The sequence below is a fragment of the Gymnodraco acuticeps genome, unplaced genomic scaffold, assembly GCF_902827175.1.
Source record: "Gymnodraco acuticeps unplaced genomic scaffold, fGymAcu1.1, whole genome shotgun sequence".
Lineage (NCBI taxonomy): Eukaryota > Metazoa > Chordata > Actinopteri > Perciformes > Bathydraconidae > Gymnodraco > Gymnodraco acuticeps.
Window position 1 is genome coordinate 3,249,332 of NW_022992160.1, and position 21,331 is coordinate 3,270,662.

General features: G+C 42.5%; 2 protein-coding genes across 2 annotated transcripts; both read right to left on the reverse strand.

The window, feature by feature from the left end:
• Positions 1 to 1,001: 1,001 nt before the first annotated feature.
• Positions 1,002 to 2,211, reverse strand: smim8 (small integral membrane protein 8). The gene is made up of 2 exons (XM_034204579.1): positions 1,938 to 2,211; positions 1,002 to 1,392 (listed from the first exon to the last, which is right to left on the reverse strand). The coding sequence occupies exons 1-2, from the start codon at positions 2,064 to 2,066 to the stop codon at positions 1,234 to 1,236; spliced, it is 288 nt and encodes a 95-aa protein (XP_034060470.1). The 5' UTR covers positions 2,067 to 2,211; the 3' UTR covers positions 1,002 to 1,233.
• An 8,892-nt stretch (positions 2,212 to 11,103) lies between these two features.
• On the reverse strand, positions 11,104 to 12,586 carry LOC117538657 (THAP domain-containing protein 2-like). The gene is made up of 4 exons (XM_034204528.1): positions 12,527 to 12,586; positions 12,081 to 12,172; positions 11,512 to 11,704; positions 11,104 to 11,343 (listed from the first exon to the last, which is right to left on the reverse strand). Exons 2-4 carry the CDS (start codon positions 12,158 to 12,160, stop codon positions 11,104 to 11,106), a joined length of 513 nt encoding a protein of 170 aa, XP_034060419.1. The 5' UTR covers positions 12,161 to 12,172; positions 12,527 to 12,586.
• Positions 12,587 to 21,331: the final 8,745 nt, after the last annotated feature.

Consider the following 21,331-nt stretch of genomic DNA (forward strand, 5'->3'; position numbering starts at 1 on the left):
GTGGTCATTGATTCAGGTGGATAATTGCAGAATTGAACAAATGTGATTTTAAAAAAAAATCTTTATATTTGCTATCCTTCACACTAGTCAAAAATATGCATTGTATGTAACTAAGACTTTCAACAAATGAACCTCCTTTGGACTTCCAGTTGGACATAGATGTATATATTTACCATGCTCATACTTATTCATATTGTTCTCTGTCAACGGATTTACATAATCGTACTCTTGTCATTTTAAATGATACTTTTATACTGTGGATATTTCACATTATCCTTGTGTGCTCCTACTTTCCCTTTCTTTTGTCTCTCATTTCTGTTGATGATCCGACACCTGATCATATCTTCCTGATCTAACCCTATCTTATAAGCAGAGTACTATAGTGTCACTCATACATAGTGTGTTGGGACACTTCAAAGAACAATAAGAAGTGAATAACAAACTATTTTAATCTTTGCTTTTTACTATAAACAATACTCAAAATGATATGAGGTAATTTTTTAGTTTGATTGCAATTTTTCATTTTCATATAGCAATGTTTTTTTAAATGAAATAAAAATATTCTCTTGTTTTATTTGTGTTTTCCTCTCCCCATTGGAGCTCTTCATTATTTTGTGTGTAAATAACAAACAGCACTTTGACAGTTTCAGGTGTAGAAACGTCACATAGCTGACCATGAGCCAAGAAGTGTTTTGGGTTCTGCTCAGTTGGTTGGAGCGATAATGGGATGCTATATACTGTAGGTCCCTTTAGGGCAAAATATATTTGTGGTTTTGCATTCCGTTATCAATATTATTTGGGATTAATCAATAAATAAATGTCTTAATATATATACAAATTATCTTTGACAAGAACCCAGAGCTCAAGGTTACTTTAAATATCTTGTTTTCTCTGAGCAACAGTCCAAAACAAAAGTATGTTCATAATAGTGATCATCATGCCCGATTCTTATTGAAACAGTGTTGTCTTGGAGAGGTAAATGAATGTATTTAGAGAATATCCTTGTTTGAATCCAGTTTAATTTACAATGTTCTTCTCATAGTACACACACACACACACACACACACACACACACACACACACACACACACACACACACACACACACACACCACACACACACACACACACACACACACACACACACACACACACACACACACACACACACACACACACACACACACACACACACACACACACACACACACACACACACATTGATCATTTGTTGTCAGTCCCATTTGGAAGTCTTCCTCCTCATGTACTTCTCTCCCTCGCTGTCGATGACCTCGTACAGCTGCTGGTCGTTCTCCTTCATGGCGTGCATGTATCCCAGGTACCCCACACACAGCGTGATGCTCACCAGTCCAAACGCCATCACCGGTTTGTTCTGCAGAACAACAGGCTGCATGTTACAGAGCAGGGTTTAAAGGATCCTCATAAACTGTCATTTATATATCGAGGATTAAAAGAATAATATATATATGCTTACTATAACAGTGTATCCTATATATGTATAGGTTTTACATTTTCTAGATAAAGGCTGAACTTTGCAAACATGTCTACAAAGAAGCTTGTATTTTCCGGTATTTGACCACATAATGTTACACTGCAAGTTGTGGGTGTAATACACTGTTTGTATTTGACTTATCTCCAAACTGGCAACATAATAAGGACACAACAAGTGACACTGAGTAAGACATTGAAAAAGACCCGTTTAAAAACATAACCTTAAAAGAACATTTAATTGAAACTACCATTTAAAGAATGGGATATTTAAGTAAATTCCCTTCAGACTCCATGTTAAGCTTGCTACGCAGAAGCTAACTGCTCATGTATGCTAATTTACCAGCAGGACGGTGTTAGCGTCATGTACTATTAATAAATCAAGTTCTGTGTTCTCTTAATGTTCTCCTAATACATCCACGGACTCACCGGCTTGATGAACAGTTCGGGGTTGAAGACTCGGAACATGGTGGTGGTCTGCGTGCCCCTCAGCCCGGGGGTCCTGTAACCCTTCTCCCCGGGACTCTCCTTCCCCATACCGGCTTCTTTATCCGACATGTCTGGTCAAACTAATACACGACCGCCCTTGTGAGAAATATATGATGAAGAAGGTAGAAGGAACATTGTAGACGCCAGTATTATGGTGTTTCCCTAAAGGCAGCCATGTTTCAAAGTCAAAGACCACTAACTGCGCTGAGTGTGAAGAAGAATAGCAGGTGAAGGGAGGGCGCTGCAGAGGGCACAGCGCCCCCGGCGGCCATGAGAGTAACACCCCCTCCATCCGATCCTCACCTGGAGGGATGGAGCCGTGAATGGAGCCCATGCTGCCCATCCCACATGATCCCAGGGGAAAGCTTTTATCAGGTGTGTCAAACTCAAATGCACAAGGGACATACAAATAAATACATGGGAATCACATCAGGACATGCATAATGTGTTTTGTATCCTTGTTAAAAGTTAGCATCTACATGTTTTAAATGTATTACTGTATTTTCCCAGAATATGAATGACTTGTTTTGTTATTGGCAACAGGGAGCCGGTTTAAGGTTGCACCATGAACCCTTTTTCTTAACAATTCACTCAAAATGAAGATTGTAATATTGATCTCATCTGACCAGAGTGCTCTGTTCCAAATGTCTCTTGGTGAAATCCAAGTGAGGTCTGTTCAGTGAATGGCTTAAAGTGGTCTCATGGACACATTCACTGATCTCCATTGTGATGCTGACCAGCTCCTTTGCCCTGCTTGCACAGTCTGTGAGTTTTGCTGGGGCCCTCTGTTGGCAGGTTTCGTGTGGTAGCATATTCTATCCATGTGAAATAATGGGATTTTCAAAGTTTGTGTAACCAAACCCGGGCCTATACCTCCCCACAGCTCTGTCCCTTACATCAGGGGTTCCCAACCTTTATTGTGCCAAGGACCGGCAGATACATTAAAAAAAATCGCGGACCGGTTGTCAATTTGAATTGTTTTTAATATTTACTCACCACCAGCAGGTAGCAACAGAGGCTAATTGTATGTAACAGCCTGAACAAATACCAGAACAATATGCATCCAAAACATATTAACAACGTTTAAAAAAGAACCGGTGTCGTTTTTTCGGAAGAACGGAAAACCGACGTTATTCAGTTTTTAAAACCAAAACGGGAAAACAGATAAATCAACGTTTTGGTTTTGTTTGTATGATTTACGGATAATCCAGTGAATGCTGGGAAAACGAGGAGAAGGCGCATTATGAAGGAGATGTCCGGTCGCCAGGGTGTGTGTGTGTGTGCGTGCATGCGTGTGTGTGTCACTGGCATTTGTTTTCAGAAGATATTATGATAGTGACGTTCGTTCCGATGCACTCCTATAGCATTTAGCACTACATCGAGATTAAGATTAAACTAACTTCTTTTGGGAACACCCACATAGGCCTAGGTTACCTGGAGTTAGCCAGATGTGTGTAAATTACTGTTCATGGTCATTTGAAAACAAATGCCGGTGTCGGACAGACACAAGCACACCGAACACACAGAGCAGAGCAGAGCAGAGCACACACACACGCACACACACACACACACACACACACACACACACACACACACACACACACACACACACACACACACACACACACACACACACACACACACACACACACACCACCATGCGCCTTGGTGACTCGACATCTCCTTCATAAAACGAATAAAAGGGGGAGTATTCGGGCAGTTCGATGTGTGTGTGATTAACACAGCAGCCTGCAGTCACTCTTAAACTGTTCTGATGAAGGTAAACACAGCGAAGCCGGTGCGTAAAAAGGCACAGCTCTTTACCCGCTGGTGCTGCACTTCTCAAAGGCGGAGTTACACGTCCCGCTGCTTCCTGATGCTGCAGCCATTTCATGAAGTGAAGGAGGTTTTCCTTCTATAAAACAGCTGCGGGCAGCAGATACCGTGAGAGTCCCGGACATGAATTCATAGATCAAGGCAGACTGGTTTACTCTCCTGTTTTGCCAATCCGTTCTTAAACAACTAGCTCTACACCCCTGGCCGATATGTCCTTAAAATGAAGTCAGAGTTTGAAATATATCTCAAATAATGTATGCATGACTGCCATTTCCCCACATCAACATAACAGTCTGCAATTAAACGGTTGTCTCCTGTGCGCTCCTCTTCCTACTTGGCGCACCGGTAACTTTCTCGTGCGCACAAGAGGCTGAGACAGGCTGAGCCGCCGAATCCCTCGGAACATCATAAAAGCCATTTTCAACGGTTTTCTGGTGAAAGATTAACTAGGCTACTGGATGAAATAATATGACTGGTATGGCTAAAGGTGCAAAAATTAAACACTTTTTGAAAAAAATATTATGATAACATATTTTTATATATTTATAATTCTGCAAATATTACGATAAACTCACAGCTATTTACAAAAGATTCAGCCAACGTTGGAATATGTGGCGGACGGTGGGTTCTGGTCAGTGCTTGAATTGGAATGAAAAAGGTGCCAGTACTCTAAAATCAGCAACTTTTTCAAGTCAATTTTATATATACAGCCCACAAACAAGAATTTGGCTACTATAAAGCTGGTGGGTTTGTCTCTTTACTACTGTATATTTTAGAAAGGTTCACTGTACTTAACATTTGTTATGATAGGCAGCGGATATGGCTAAAGCTCAGTAAGGTCAATATTAACTGAAAATATAGCAATCAAAGTCTAGATCTTCTGCTGAAGACACATGAAGCAGAGACCTTTCAGGTGAGAGCCCCTCTGGTGGTGTTCAACATTAATGACAAGGAAACAAAGCTCTGGTCAGAAGCATTTTTTATAAAAAGCTTTAACAAAATTAAGTATTTCTGTACATTTTGAATGCAATCTAACTTTCCAACTCAGAAAACGAAAAACGAAAAAGTGCCAAAAGTCTTCTCACATGGCTGAGCTGCTTTGCAATATACTTCACCACTGAAGAATACAAATATGTATAAAGTAAACTATGATGCAATCTAACTTTCCAACTCAGAAAAATGATAAAGAGCATGAACAAAGAACATGTAAAAACAAATGCAGAATTTGCACAATCTAAAATGAGAAACTGTAACTTCAAGTAACAAAGTCTGAGCCATGGTAAAGAGTTACATTGAACACCAAGCTGATCAGATAACTCCCTGGTTGGTCTGAAGTCCTTCTATCTCCAGGATCTGTACAAATTGGCACATTATGCCAAAAGTCTTCTCACTGGGTGAGCTGCTTTGCAATATACTTCACATTGTTAGAAAAGGCTCCAGAAGGCCTTGGGGACATCAGTATCAGGGGCTGGAGCTGGACAGGCTCTTTCATCAGCACTTCTCCTTCCCTTTGCCAGCCAGGACCTCACATACTGTTCCGGATTGAACTGTCCTAGTGATGGTCCATTACATTGAATGAAAACCAGGCTGGACAGTCGGCTGACAGAGAGAGCATTCCTTTTTGCAGTAAGGATATCGTTCATGCAGCTGAATGCCCGCTCACACTCACTAGTGGAGACAGCGATGGTTCGGACTGCTTTCAGTAGAGGCTCCATGGCAGCAGGTGTACGGGATGCCCTGGTTTCCTTGTATTCGCGAAAGCCCTGAACAGTCTCTCTTCTGTCCACTTTCAGCACTTCGCACAAACGTAGCACCTCTACGTCCCCATACTGTATGTCTAACTCCTCTTCAGGCCAACTTCCAGGATGGATAACTTTCATGTCCTGGATTAGCTGATTGTCCCGGGCCTCCCGGCCATGTAATGGGATTTCTCTTGTGCTGACATGAGAGGAGGTTGTGGAAGTCATTCTGTGTCTCAGATTCTCTACCATACTGCGGAAAAACTGACCTGCATGAATCTGTACAAGCCTGCCATTCTCACGCAGGGCAACACCCTTGAAGGACTTCTCAGCTAGAGCTGTATGAACTGTAGTCATGTGTGGGCCAGGCATGGTGACCATGGATTCAAAAACTCGTATTTCTCGAGTTAAGAGCCTATCTGCTGTAGGCAGTGTCATCTCTCTTTTTGGAGTTGCCGAGAGAGGTCGCTGAGCTCTGTGAGCGCATCGTACATCAGTCCCAGATTGCTGACAAACGTTGCAGATGTGAGCACATCATCCAGGCCCTTGTACTTTGCTCTGTCTCTGGAATCCCTGCTCGTGTCGTTTGCAGCATTTGTGAAGTGATCATGAAGCACTCGGTAGTTTTCCCAGACTGCTCTGACGCTCCTTTCACTTGAAGCCACCCAGCGGATGGACAAAACACGCCCTATCACCAGGAGACGCTGTCCGACTGCTTGCGCACACTGCGCTAACTGCCTCTGATTTTTGGGGGAGGCATGGAACAAGGAATAGAGTTTGTCAAAAAAAGATCTGGAAATGATTGAGCCCTGAGACCTCCTTGACCACATCCCCAACTGCCAGCTCTAGACGATGATTGGAGCAGTGCCACACAAACAGGCTTGGGAATTTACTACACAACTGGGTAGCAACGCCTGTTCTCTTCCCTAGCATGACTGAAGCCCCATCACATGCAAAAGAAACGAAACACTGACCTAAAAAGTCCTCGTTAAAATCTCTTCCAAGACACTCCATTAACGCCTTTGTGATGTCATCAGCCGTTGTTCCATCCAACTCGATCAGCTCCCAAAAAAACGTTTCGGGCTCAGCATCAGCTAATGCTGAGCGTAGACACACAACAAGCACCGTTTTACCACTAATAGTGGTAGATTCATCGACCAAAACACAGAGTTTTCTTTGGTTTTCTGTAATGTCTTTTGCCATTTTTTTCTTCAGCTCATGAGCTATGTGGTCGATGATTTCGCCACAGGTTTTATTGGAGTGCAAAACCCTGCCCACGTTCAGCCCATTCAGTTTCTGTACATTCAAATCAATTGGCATGTCTGTGAATGGCCGGCTATGTTTGCCAATTTTATATGCCGTTCGAAAAACTCTGATAGTGGTGTCTAATTCAGATTTATGCATAGACTGCACTTGATGTTGAATAGTTTCACGTGAAGCAGATGTAAGGATGTCAGCAGCTTTTACATGGGCTTGTGATTCTTTATGTTCTTTGATTTTTTTTCTCAGGCTAGCTTGTTGTTTGCCCTTGTCAACACCGAAATGAGACACTGCACACTCACCCCATTCAGTTGACAGTTTCAGTCCTTGTCCAGTGTGTATTCCCAAAGATTTGACATCTCTGCATATCCGACATCCTAGCTTCTTATCTTTAAGAAGGAGCCATGCATTGGTCTTGCAAAAATATTGCACCTGGTCCGTTGTCCAGCAGTCAGGTGCATCGCTTTGCCCGGTGTTGGTGGTGGCAGTTGAGCCAGCAGCAGCTAACTTTAGAGGCTCTGGAGGAGGCGGCGGAGCTAGTGCTAATGCTAATGCACTAGAACTTGGAGCAGGAGGATCAACCAAAGAAAGCTCCCCATCAGACACAATTTCCAACACAGGCACAGCATTCTCTGTATTTGAAGTTTCTTCCGGCGACAACCGCTGTCTTTTTGCACTTTTATTAATCCACGCTAACATTTTAGAAATGCTAATTTGTGACGTGACTTGCTTTCCTTCTCTCGGGGGCGTGCCTGCTCTGTTCTATCACTCTACATAGCCACCCACTGGGTGGGAGTTGCACTGCATAAACACAACACACGTGCATCTAGGTATGTAAATTGTAAAGCATTAAAACATGGTTTTACTAACAGTTTTCAGTATGTTGTTACTTCGGCATTATTATTATTATTATTTTGAAACGTGTATTACTATTAAATCACGGTCAAATAGGTTAATTTTGACATAGTCGTTTCCACCACAGTATTTACATGGAGAAGATAAGCCCCGCCCCCTCTCCAGCACGTTCTGTTTGAATGACAGGAGTAAACAGCTGACAGCCGCTGTGAAACTCCAGCGGTTAGAGCGATGAGAATGTCCGTTCGGCACCTCATGACGCATCTACTGAGTACCGGGCGGCTGTATATATATATATGGATGTATAATAAGAACGGCGGGAGAGTGTTGAGTACTGGCACGGTGCATGAGTACCGGAGTACCGCCAGCATGCCGGTACTGAGCAAGAAGTGCCGGTACTCCATGGGTCAGAACCAGAAGTGCCGGTACTGCGTACCGGTGAGTACCGGCCCAATTCCAGCACTGGTTCTGGTTTGTGTAGTATTTGGCTCAGCAAAGCAATCGATGGATTTTGGCGTAGCTTGAGCAAGCAAAGGAAGAGCTGGTCCTGGGTAGACAATCTAAAACCTTTTGGTGATGATTTGATGAACTGAACTAAATATCGGTGAAGACAGTCAAAAACTGACCAGCTGAGCCCAGTCACGACAATGCATGCAGGGCGCATGCATTGTCGTTTCCTTTAATAACATGAACAGACAAACGCTCCTTAGACCAGTTCTGGAGTTCTCTTCTTGCCTCCTCTCTTTCTCTTCTTACCTCATCTCTTTCTCTCCTGAGATTGGCAACCTCATATGGCAATGGAAACCTGCTGCCTATGTAATACTGGCGTGTCACTCAGTTCATAATCATCAGAGGGCTGAGGAAGTGAATCCTCAGTGAAAGGGGCTTCAGGATAAGCTGTATCAAAATCTTCAGGGGTTTCAGTAGGTGAAGCCTCTGTAGGTGGCTTTATTCGCTGCCTTTTTGCTGGCAGGACCTCATGCTGAGAAACAGCATCTCTCCTTTGATATCGCTTTAGCCTCTTTGAGCCTTCTGACGATGGTCGTTGTGGGAATATGGATATGGGACATAATCTGGATGCTCGCCGTCATTCACATGGTATCCTTAAACCATGAAGGTAGGTGTTAGCCAAATACAGAGACAAACTTGACAATTTTTTGGTTAAGTTCACTGCGCCTATAAAATATGTAGATCATACAAATAATTACCATAATGACTGTTTTGATAATAACCCCCCCCCCATTTCGCTCAATATTCACCAATTTTAACTTTTAAATGAATTGATAAGTTTGCTTCAGTCTGAGCCAAATGAGCTGTTCTCTAATGTCACCCTGTGTGTACAGGCAGCAAGCTGATTTCCTTGGTTTGTCCGGTTTTTATATTTCAATGCAGCATCTACTTCCACTTCTTAAACTTTTAACATTACATCTATTTACTTCAACGATTGATATTAGCCTCGTTAGCATCATCATTTACCTGTGATGAAGTGTTTACCACAGACGTACACGTATTGACTGGCCGGGTCCCATTGATTGTGATTTTCGTCCTCTCTGTGAATAGCCTGAAGCCACAGAGCTCTTCTTTTACTGTCCCTTTTTCTTAGAGGAAGTACAGAAAAACGTAACTCCGGTTTTTTTTAATGTTTGAGGTGCAATACACGACACAGCAGATTTTTGGCATCATAAAACAATTATTTTCCGCCTCGCTCGTGAGAGTAACAGCTGGCGAAATGACAGCCCCGCCTGCTGCTTTTAATTTAACCAGCTTTTAATTTAACCTGCCTAATCGTCGTTTTCCAATGATTTAATGTAATAGTTTGCCTGTCTGGCCATTGTAATCGGGCTCTTTGAAGATCCAAAAATCTCCGGTTTTCTTAAATTTCTGATCGGATTGGCAAAAACTTCAGAATTTGTATTGACCGCCGTTCAACTGACAGCGTTATTTTTGCCCGGAAGTGACGCATTACTAGATGACTCACCCGCGCTGCTGGCCAATGGAGACCGACGTTGCCACTTGGCCGCCATCTTGCTACAGGGAGTTCTCTCATTCATAATATTATGATTTACTATTTAAATAACCATAGCTTGCTCAATTTTCAACCAATTTTCAAACGGTTTGGTTTTTTATAAACATCAAAGATGTAGTTATGATACTGCATACTTATAATCATGGACTTTCATATAAAAATAACATTAATCAGATAAAGCAATAGCTATACACACACACACACAAGGTATTTATATTAAATATTTGCCGGTGTATATATTTCCATTTATTTTATTATATTGTTAATATTTAAAATAAATTATAAAATTAAAATAAATTTATATTTTATATATAAAAATCGGTCTCATGTTACCACTCTGTAAGCCAAGAGTTGTTCATTTAGCAATGCCTTAGCTTTAAGAACAGGGACACAACTAATGACAATAGCATATGTTGGTATATTATTTAGATATTCACACCTTTATCAGAAGAACCAAACCAACATAAAATGTGCTCACAGACAGGCCAGTTCTGTCTAATTTATCACAATTATTTTTGACATGAGATCTTCATATTACTATACTAGTTTTGTATTTAGTTTCTAGATTTGTAAACAAATCCAGAACCTTTGAAATATGTTATTGAAAAAAGACCAAGAATAATATAAATTGTACCATGTGTCCTTTTGTGTCCTTCTGTAGTCCATTTGTGGTTTGTCTTGTCTCACCCCGGCTGATATATCACAAAATCCACTGTTTGAATTGTTCCCTATATTGCCCCTATGCCCCTGTAAGGTGTCCTTGGGTCCTTGGGAAAGGCGGCCTCCCAAAATAAATGTATTATTATTATTATTAAGAAGAACAACTTGGTGTGGTGTGGAGGGGATGTAGGAAGCAGGAGCAGGTGGGGAGAGATGGGGCTTCAAGGTTCAAGGTTATTTGTTTTAAATGTGTCTTGGAGATAAGGACCAGCTGCACACAATAAAATACAGTATAATACAAAACCAATAAGACACACGGTGACACATGGCACACCAACAATCAATCATCGTCCAGCCTCAGCTTTGGTATTCTTTCACAACCATGTTATGGGTTTATTAGACTGAGCAAACATAAACATATGTGGGGAACATAGTGCTGCGTCTCATGGAACATGAAGATTTAATAAATACATAGTAGGTGGCGATATATGCTCCTAGTGGTAGCGATTCGCCATTAAACAAAGAAGAAGAAGAAACATCAGGGGGAAAGAGAGGGAGACACACAAGCACCCACTACGGCACATAACACATGTTGTTACGTTCCCTCTTGGCGAGGGGTACAAAGGGAAACGACACGACCAGAGTAGAATTGGTATGTGTTACCAGCGGTTTATTTGTAACTGCAAGTAAGTAAAATGATATGCACAAAACAGCTTGGCCCAACAACGGGTCAAACTGTTACTATCTGACACAACGGGTCTCCAAAAAAAGTGTTGATCCTCCAGTTCAGCCCATTGTCTAAGTGCACTCCCAGGTATTTGTAGTCCTCCACAACAGCAGGAGACGTCCTCACCCTCCTGAAATCAATGACCATCTCTCTGGTCTTGGCCACATTCAGAATACTCACAACATTAGGCTGAGGTTCATCTTCCGCTCTTCTTGAAGTGGTTGTGCTTCTTGTTGCTTCCGGCTAAAATAAACATTAAAGACATGTTGAGTGTTTAAAATGTGCTGTAATACACAACACATTATTTATTCCTAAACTTGCAGAAAGAAAAACTAAAGTGTGACATTTAATCACATATTTATATATCAATCTTATACACCTTGAATTGTTGTTGGCCAATGATACACATACCCTTTGAAGATGAGCTGGGAAGTTGAATATTGTTGGCACAACACCATCTTTAAGTCGGACAGTCTGCCCCTTCCTGTCAAATTCCTCACTCCTGAAGTGCTCACTGCAGAGCAGTGTCCTGCCAGAGGAAACAAAACCGTCCCTTCTTAGGGCGAGTTCCCACTGCCTCCTCCTCTCTCCGGTTTTGGGAAACCTTAAAAACATGAGAAAGGTAGCCAGATATATAAATTATTGTCAACATTTTCCTCCCTTCTTTCCTTTAACATTAAGGGTAAGGACAAAAATACACACCGAAATTATCATATTGTTGGTATGTATGCATGTATGTATAGCCTACTTTAAGAATAAGACAACCACACTAAGAGTAATAAAAAAGGTGTCCAAAAGAAAATAATTGTGTAAAGAAATGGTAACAACATATTCTAAAGAGGCTGGGTCAACAACAATCTTGCAATACTATTATCTCACATAGCCCCACTGATCCTGTGTAGCAGGACTTGTAATGTACATACATCCACTAAGTAATTAACGATTATCCTAATTTTAGTCATAATATTGTCATATCTTACATGTGAAAGGTGATCCCACGGGTTCTTGTTTGCAGACTGCGGTGATTAGAGCAGCCGTATGCTGCACAAAAGTCCGGCATAGTCAGGTACTTCTGTAAACACAAAGCCAGCAAATTCCTGTATCATAATACAAGATGTTTTTAACAAGCCAAACCACTTGGAAGAAATCATGTGTAACTTAAGTTATGTTGAAAAGAAAGAGCAGTTCTGCCTCTCCCACTGGTGTAAAGTTGCTGGGTCAACTTTGTAATACTAGGTCTCACTCACAGCCTCTTGTTATTAGCCAGCTAATAAATACAACCACATACACAAAGAAAAGCTGCAATTTCAACATGTCCAAGCATCCTGTATCATAGCCATGCTAATAATGTTTATAATAAACCAAACTGTTTGTAAATCAGTCAAGATTTCAGCGAGTTAAGAGTATTTTTGTGCAGATCACTCACCTTACAACAGCTACCATAACGCGAATCAGAGTAACTGTTGACTGTAGCAAGATGGCGGCCGGTCAGCTACGCTGGAAAATCTCCCATGAGCCATCTAGTGTTTATATATTACATTACATTACATTGCATTTAGCTGACGCTTTTATCCAAAGCGACTTACAATAAGTACATTCGACCAGGAAGACACAACCTTGAAGAAAACAGAATCATATAAGTACATCAGGTTTCATAGAGCCAAACATTTCAAGTGCTACTCAACTGGCTTTAGGTAAGCCAGTCCTTTATTAGTATAAAAGTGCTTCGTTAATAGTTCTAACGCTCGAAGTGGAGTCGAAAGAGATGAGTTTTCAGTTTGCGCCGGAAGATGTGCAAGCTATCTGCCGTCCTGATGTCAATGGGGAGCTCATTCCACCATCTTGGAGCCAGGACAGCAAACCCACGTGTTTTCGCCGATGGGAACTTGGGTCCCCCTCGCAGCGAGGGCGCAACGAGTCGTTTGGCTGATGCAGAGCGTAGTGCACGCGCTGGGGTGTACGGTTTAACCATGTCCTGGATGTAGGAAGGGCCAGATCCATTCGCAGCACGGTAAGCAAGTACCAGTGTCTTGAAGTGGATTCTAGCAGTTACCGGAAGCCAGTGAAGGGAGCGGAGGAGCGGAGTGGTGTGGGAGAATTTAGGAAGGTTGAAAACCAGACGAGCCGCTGCATTCTGGATGAGCTGCAGAGGTCGGATGGCACATGCAGGTAGACCAGCCAGGAGGGAGTTGCAGTAGTCTAGGCGTGAGATGACGAGAGCCTGGACCAGAACCTGAGTCGCTTTCTGAGTCAGCTGGGGACGTATCTTCCTGATGTTGTAAAGCGTGTATCTGCAGCAACGGGTTGTAGCAGCGATGTTTGCAGTGAAGGACAGGTTGTTATCTAGGGTCACACCCAGATTCCTTGCAGTCTGAGTCGGGGAAACAACTGAGGTGCCGATGTTGATTGTTAGGTCAAGAGTGGGACAATCTTTTCCCGGGAGGAAGAGCAGCTCAGTCTTGTCAAGGTTGAGCTTGAGGTGGTGAGCAGACATCCACTGAGAGATGTCAGCTAGACAAGCAGAGATGCGTGCAACGACCTGGGTCTCTGAGCGGGGAAAGGACAGAATTAATTGGGTGTCATCAGCGTAGCAGTGGTAAGAAAAACCATGCGGGCTAATGACTGATCCGAGCGAGTTTGTGTACAGGGAGAAGAGGAGGGGACCAAGAACAGAGCCCTGAGGGACCCCCGTAGTTAATTGACAAGGGTCGGACTCAGACCCTCTCCAAGTCACCCTGTAGGTACGGTCTTTCAGGTATGAGGTGAGGAGGGAAAGTGCAGAGCCTGAAACTCCAAGTTTTTGGAGAGTGCGAAGGAGGATCTGATGATTCACCGTGTCGAATGCAGCAGACAGGTCCAATAGGATGATGACAGAGGAGAGGGATGCAGTTTTGGCAGTGTGCAGTTCCTCCGTGACAGCAATGAGAGCAGTTTCTGTGGAGTGACCTGCCTTGAAACCAGACTGGTGCGGATCCAGAAGGTTGTTCTGATTGAGATAACAGGAGAGTTGTTTAAAGACAGTGCGTTCAAGTGATTTAGACAGGAACGGGAGGAGAGAGACAGGCCTGTAGTTTATAACATCAGACGGGTTGAGAGTGGGTTTCTTTAGGAGAGGGTTTACTCTTGCCTCCTTGAGACTGTTTGGAAAGTGACCAGAAGTTAGAGAAGTGTTGATGAAATGGGTGAGAAACGGTAGAATATCAGGAGCGATAGTCTGAAGGAGGTTTGAAGGGATGTGGTCCAGAGGACAGGTGGTAGGGCGGGCAGAGGTAATGAGGGTAAGAACCTCACTTGGAGAGAGAGGGGAAAAGGAGGTAAGTGTGTTGGTGGAAGGAGGGTCTGGTGACCCAGCGGTGAGTAAAGGTGAGTCAGAAAAAGAAGAGCGAATATCATCAACCTTTTTTTCAAAGTGGGTAACAAAGTCGCTTGACAGAAGTGAGGAGGGGGGAGGAGCTTTTGGAGGGTCCAAGAGGGTGGAGAAGATGGAAAATAGTTTTTTAGGATTGGAATAGGAAGATTGGATCTTATCTTGAAAGAAAGTGCTTTTTGCCTGAGAGATCGAAGCAGAGAAAGAGGAGAGGAGAGCTTGATAGGTTAGGAGGTCGTCACGGTGTTTGGATTTCCACCATTTCTGCTCTGCTGCCCTAAGGACGGTTCTATTAGCACGCAGTGCATCATTTAGCCAGGGAGCAGGAGGGGACTGACGAGCCTGCCGAGATGTGAGAGGACAGAGCGAGTCCAGAGTGGATGAGAGAGTAGAGAGGAGAGTTTCTGCAGCAGAGTTTGGAGGCAGGAGATGGAACGAATCAGAGGAAGGGAGGGCTGAGAGCACCGACGAGGCAAAGCTAGAGGGGGAGAGGGAGCGAAGGTTACGGCGGACAAGTGCAGGATGAGAAGAGATTAGTTTGTTATGTTTGGAAAGAGATAGAGAGAATGAAATGAAGAAGTGATCGGATGTGTGGAGCGGGTTTACAGAGAGGTTAGAAGTAGCGCAGTTCCTTGAGAATATGAGATCAAGGACATTGCCAGCTTTATGAGTCGGTGGGGACGGAGACAGTGAGAAAGCAAAGGCGGTTAACAGAGATGTTAGTTCGTCTATCTTCCCTGTCTGGAGGTTGAAGTCTCCGAGAAGTACAGCGGGAGGACCAGTTTCAGGGATGTGTGAGAGGAGATGATCTAATTCCTCCAAGAAGTCCCCCAAGGCGCCTGGTGGACGGTAGAGAACAACAATGGTTAACTGTATAGGATGGGTTACTGTGACGGCATGGAATTCAAAGGTGGAAGGAGTGAAGTTAGGTAGTTTGAAGAGGGAAAAGCTCCATTTGGGAGAGAGCAGGAGACCAGTGCCACCTCCTCTGCCAGTGGGTCTGGGTGTATGGGAGAAGGAATATGCAGTGGAGAGAGCTGCTGGGGTGGATGTGTTGGATGGAGTAATCCAGGTCTCAGTGAGAGCAAGGAAATCCAGAGACTGCAGGGAGGCGTAGCCAGAGATGAAGTCAGCCTTTGGAACAGCTGACTGGCAATTCCACAGGCCACCAGAAACTAGATGTTGGATCTCAGTGGAGCACGTGGGATAGACGAGAGCAGGCCGGTTATATCGATTAGGAGATACACAGGGCCAGTGATAATTGCGAGAAGACACATGAACAGGAATGGAGAAAATACACATGATTATAGCATGCGGGGCTAGAAAACTAAAGAAAAGAGAAATAAGACACCAGCTCGATCAGAGTAGGATTTGCCTCCCTCGTGACTCCCGCAGGACTCCAATGTCTTTGTCAGTCTTTGACTCCCGCAGGACTCCAATGTCTTTGTCAGTCTTTGACTCCCGCAGGACTCCAATGTCTTTGTCAGTCTTCGGCTGTCTGACGCTGAAGCTGACGCTCCAGGAAAGAGCTACCCAAAAATGGACGCCTGATTGCTCAGTTCACACAGCTGTAGGGCCACGGCCCTCTAATTAGTTAACTATCTACAGCTGATGGGCGACAATAGACTGGCCGTGCCTATATTAATGCAGGCTTGAGTGCTGAGACCTGTAAAGCAGGTTTCGCCTGAGCAGATCTGAGATTTAAAATCTCTCAAACGCGATTTAGCCGTTTACGCTACAATAACAATTTATACAGAGTCGAATAAATGAAACAGAGAAGTCTAATTAAACAAGAATATAACTTACAGTGGTTGCTGCGTCAATAGGTAATGTCGTCACCGGGTCCAGATGCACACTGAGTTCATCAGATTTTAAATGCGGTATTTAAATGCTTTTTAAGGTACAAAATGACTGAGTCACGCGGTTGTACTTCACGGCGACAATAGACTGGCCGTGCCTATATTAATGCAGGCTTAAGTGCTGAGACCGTATAGATATATATCTATGATCTATAGCAGGGGTACTCAAATACAAATCTTAAAGGTCCAAAATAAATGTTTCAATAAGACAAAGGTCCGTTTATTACGGTCATTCAAACTTTTAAACAATTGCAACAAGATTCTTAACACAAGGTTGCAAAAACAAAAATAATCTGTATGCAGCAGTTTTCATTGTTATTGTGTCTGTGCTTGACCCCTCAGAGTCGCAGTGTCAGAGCTGCACAGTTATGAATAAAGGCAGCTGCACCCTCTTTCATTCAGCATTCCCATTATTGCTTTATAAATGTATTCCCCCTTGTGTGTCCACTGAGGTTCGTCAGGCCCAACACATCTTCAACAAACTCCCCCCTTTGCCTCATCATAAAAACTAACAAACACCAGCAACTGAGCATTATCAGTGGTGTCAGTGGACTCATCCACAGCTAAGGAAATGCACTGTGCATTTTTTATTCCATCACAAAGCTGATGAATCAAATCACCAGCCAGTATTTATGTTCTTCTGGTTGCTGTGGAATCTGAGAGGGGGATTTGCTTGATTTGACCTGTTATTTCCTCTTTTTGTTTGCCTTCAACATGGTCTCCATCACTTCAGTCATGCATTATTTTATACTGCAGTTATTATCCAGTGGAAAGTCCTTACCTACTGGCCTAGTTCAATCAAAGTGGTTACTTTTTTTTGGCTGGGCAGTGTAGTTTTACACACCATCTTATTTGACTTTCTCAGGACTTAAAACAGTTTTTTGGGGGCAGACCCCCTCAAAGAAAAAAATATATTTACACACGTAAGGTCATCATCTTAATAGTTTTGTATGCTCATCCATGAGCAGAGCATCAAGTTGACATGTCTATTACAGCTGAATGCGGCGATTACCATTTTGTTCAGCGAAACGCCTCACAAACGTATTAAGATCAACAGCTTTAGTGCGTTTTGATTCAATGCTGAGTGCAGCCAAACTGACAGTCTCTTCTCTGTCAGTGTAGACCGCAAATACCTCATTCCTTCAGTGCTTGGGTCCGAATGCTTCTCGTTTTGCGCCGTCCAGTTCAAAATGCAATCGCCGCCAATCGTATGTCCACGCTCGCGCCAGGACCGGGGGACGTGCATGACGTGCATTTTGTGCTGCATTCACTTGCACTCGGACATTAGAGACTTTCTCTCATAAATGTCCGATGAGCCACAACTTTTCTTTCAAAACAAAGCTGCCAACTGGGGTGGTAGCTGGGGTGGCAAGGCCTATTTTTAGGGTGTCAGTTGCCACCCCGGTAGGTGAAACTAGGCTACTAGCTACAGTACAGATGGAACTAGATGAGCTGTTAACTCTCGCTCTGAATTTTTGCCTGATCTATAGGCTCTGTGCACAAGATGGCGTCTATCAACTTCCGGCGGCTGGGTGTGCGGCTGAGTACTTCCGGTTTGAGTACAGAGTTTTGACAGCTTGACAGTTTGTTATGTCACACCCAGAGCCATATAATAGAAGAGTTACGACAACGGAAGTCCAAAAACGGTTATCGTCACGTGGTTCATGTAGAAGAGGATCGTTCCCCGGAAGTTCATGGCGGGCAATGTGAATGCATTGATAACAGGAGATAGAACTACGATTTTTGGTAATTATTAGTGAATAAAGGTTTTGATTTGCAATATTTATACAACAAATCGATATGTGTATGTATTTACATCAATATGTTTTAAAAAATAAAATAGAATTAGCTAATATTAAGTGATAATATTAGGATTAGTGTGAACAACTAGTTTACATGTTAGGCTAACAGTGCCTTGGTTAAAGAGCCTGTTGCTGTTTATGTATAGCTTTGAATTCTTTAAAACCAATATTATCTTCTTAAACTTGTATGGTAGTCAGGAGCATCACTTTCTAATGTTTATTGATATATTTAGAGGGAGGGGATCTAAAGTAATGCTTTAAAATTCAGATTAGATTAATGTCTACCATTTTCTTAAATTCATGGTAATAATCCCAGTGGCTTGGCAGTAATCCCATTGGCTTGGCAGTAATCCCATGGTAATTGAGGACACAAGTTATCTAAATGACTAATGTCATCTTTATGGCTTTCAGAAAGGACAGGAGACCGACAGGTGACTATCAAAGGACTAGCAGCAGCAGCATGATGATGATGATGTTAAATGTGTTGTTTTAGGAACATCCATTGCAAATACATGGAATTCAATAAACATTGAATAGCATATCATGTAGTTTGTCTGTGCCTTTTCCTCCTTGTTGTCCTGGTTTGCTGTGCTGCCTCCTAGTCGCCACCATGGTTTGCTGTGCTGCCTCCTAGTCGCCACCATGGTTTGCTGTGCTGCCTGGGGATGCTCCAATCGCTCAGAGAAAGGAGTACGAATGTACAGCTTCCCCACTGACACAGAGCGGAGGAAGTAGGAGCAATTTCACGACCAACAGCAACAAAATATGTGATTTATATACAAACACTGCATTTGCACTTTTTCACAAAACGAAAACCACACCATTGGGAAAGCTTAATGTTTTGTTTAATACAAAAAACAGGGAAAGGCTTGAAAAACACAGAGTTGAGACTCAGGGTGCAGGGTGAGGGTCTCAGTGCAGGTATTCAGGCTCCATTGAATCCCCCTCTGGTTATTGTGCTGAAAGAGGGATAAACAGACAGGAGAAAGGGTTATACACACCTATATAGCACACCTATTGGATGGGAAATTGCCTTGGGGAGATAAGGTGTGGTCTTTGTTCCCAACTGAAGTTATGGAACTTTATTATTTGTGAGTTTAACAAAGTATGACAAATGGCATCAGTAACATATGTGATATGAATTTCTATAAAGTTGTCTCACATTCTTGGTCATATTGTATATACAGTATGTAATGAGTATAACATGTCCAGTAAGTATAAAGTGTTTCCTAATACTGTGTATTCAACCACTATGGAATATGTATGTGGGCAGACAAAACTGAGTTGTTGTTCAAGTCACTCCGCAGGCACATTTTGATGCAGACCAGTTTGTCAAGACAAAAAAGGGCAAGACTAGGCTGAGAGCAGAGGCTATACCCACCATCTTCGTGCAACACCCTGTGGTCAAAAAGAGAAGGGCCCCTGCACCACGATTCACCCCGGGACCTGTATCTACAAAGCCCATAGCTCATGATCACAGCGATAGTGTGAAAGGTGACACAGGTATAATAAGTATGAACTCTTAGTAACAAAAGTAATATTTCTTATTTTTAAGTGGTATAATATGTTAAATGTTCGAACATTTACAGTGCCATGTCTTCTACTTACATTAGTCTCAAAGATTGAGGGAAGAAGGGAAGGGATCACTGCCCTCCACCTGCCAGAGGAGCGCAAACAACAAAAACAAGCAAGGTGTCCCGTCATGTACCTGGATGTTTGGGTTGGCAAAATGGAGTAAAAGAGGGACTTGAAAAACCTTGGTGGCTGTCTACTCATGTTGTTACAGTTGTCTTGGTTACAGCTCTCAAGTTTTTTTTTGTCCCATTTCCACATCTTTAGAAAATATGAAAAAATTGAAGTGAAATCAACCTCTTCTCTGGAGAAGAAACTTAGATTTCTCTGTCTTGTGAGTTTGCAGTCTTGCAGTTTTGCTCCTCCACCTGTAACATCACTGCCCCTCCACCTGCCATACAGTAGGTTACTAACAAGATTACTTATATAATACAGTGATATAATACATGTTTAGTATGCTTACTTATATAAAACAGTAGTATTAAACTTACCTTGTGTTTTCACACTCACTTAAGTCCCTCTCCCTTTGCCATCAATCCAAAATCAGCTGAGCTGCAACGTTATACAGGCAGGTAATAATCAACATAATCACAAGGACACAATATGGCTCTGCTAAAAACACTCACTCTTACACGCACCAAAGTTATATTTATCTAATATTTAACTCCCTCCACCCCCGCATACAATCCCGTTTAGAAGCCCCTCTTCTCTAATTCAACAACGTTGGACCAAATAGACATTAAGAGAATGGAATTTACAATTAAAAGGCTGTTCAACGTGTGTTGCTAACTTGCTTCGGTATCCTAGCTTGATCTGTTATCTGTAAACGTTCCCTAAATCTACTAATTTAGGGATAATCCACTGACATCCTTTAATACACATGTTCAATTGAATCAGATGTACTGATAATATCCGCAATATAAATCTTTAAACTTCTTCTTACCTTTAAAAGTCCGTCACGAACGGTCTATTATGCTGCAACTCTACAGCTCTGCTAGCCTTGGCGCTAACTTCCGGGGAACGATTGAGAGGCTCCACGATCCGCCATTGCTGTAAAAAAGTGGTCCATTGGAGTGAACGGAGATGTCATAACTCTTCTATTATATGGCTCTGGTCACACCGAGAGCAAGAATGAGCGGATTTCGGAGTAAAGAAAACCGATTGGCCTTCCAGCGTGTAAGAAAGTCGGCACTACATTGCTGTGTGCCCCTTTGGACAAATTCGTCCCGTTATTAGAATCAGAATACCTTTATTAGTCCCACAGAGGGGACATGTGCAGCGTTACAGCAGGAAAGAGCCACAGACAGCTTAGTGTTGAATATCTTACATGCGTTAAAAAGTACTAAGTTATAATATAATAAACAATATGCTAAAAAAGTACTAAGTTATAATATAATAAACAATATGCTAAAACAAAGATAAAAAGTTACATCATTTTCAAAAATACAGATCAAAAACAAATCAAATCTACAAATCAAATCCTGTAGCAGTTCTTAGGATTTAGCAGCCCGGTATATATATTACAGTTATTAAAGATGGCATATGTATATAAAGTATATATTGCACATAAAGCACATATTGCACATAGTTTGACCGTATTTAACAGCAGCAAGTTACACAATGTTATAATC

Coding starts and splice junctions, on each gene's coding strand:
- smim8 (XM_034204579.1), bottom strand. CDS start 2,066: ATGTCGGATAAAGAAGCCGGTATGGGGAAGGAGAGTCCCGGGGAGAAG. Junction 1,393..1,937: donor CCGAACTGTTCATCAAGCCG/GTGAGTCCGTGG, acceptor GTTGTTCTGCAG/AACAAACCGGTGATGGCGTT.
- LOC117538657 (XM_034204528.1), bottom strand. CDS start 12,160: ATGCCGGACTTTTGTGCAGCATACGGCTGCTCTAATCACCGCAGTCTG. Junction 11,705..12,080: donor CGTGGGATCACCTTTCACAT/GTAAGATATGAC, acceptor CATGTTTTTAAG/GTTTCCCAAAACCGGAGAGA. Junction 11,344..11,511: donor TCCCAGCTCATCTTCAAAGG/GTATGTGTATCA, acceptor TGTTTATTTTAG/CCGGAAGCAACAAGAAGCAC.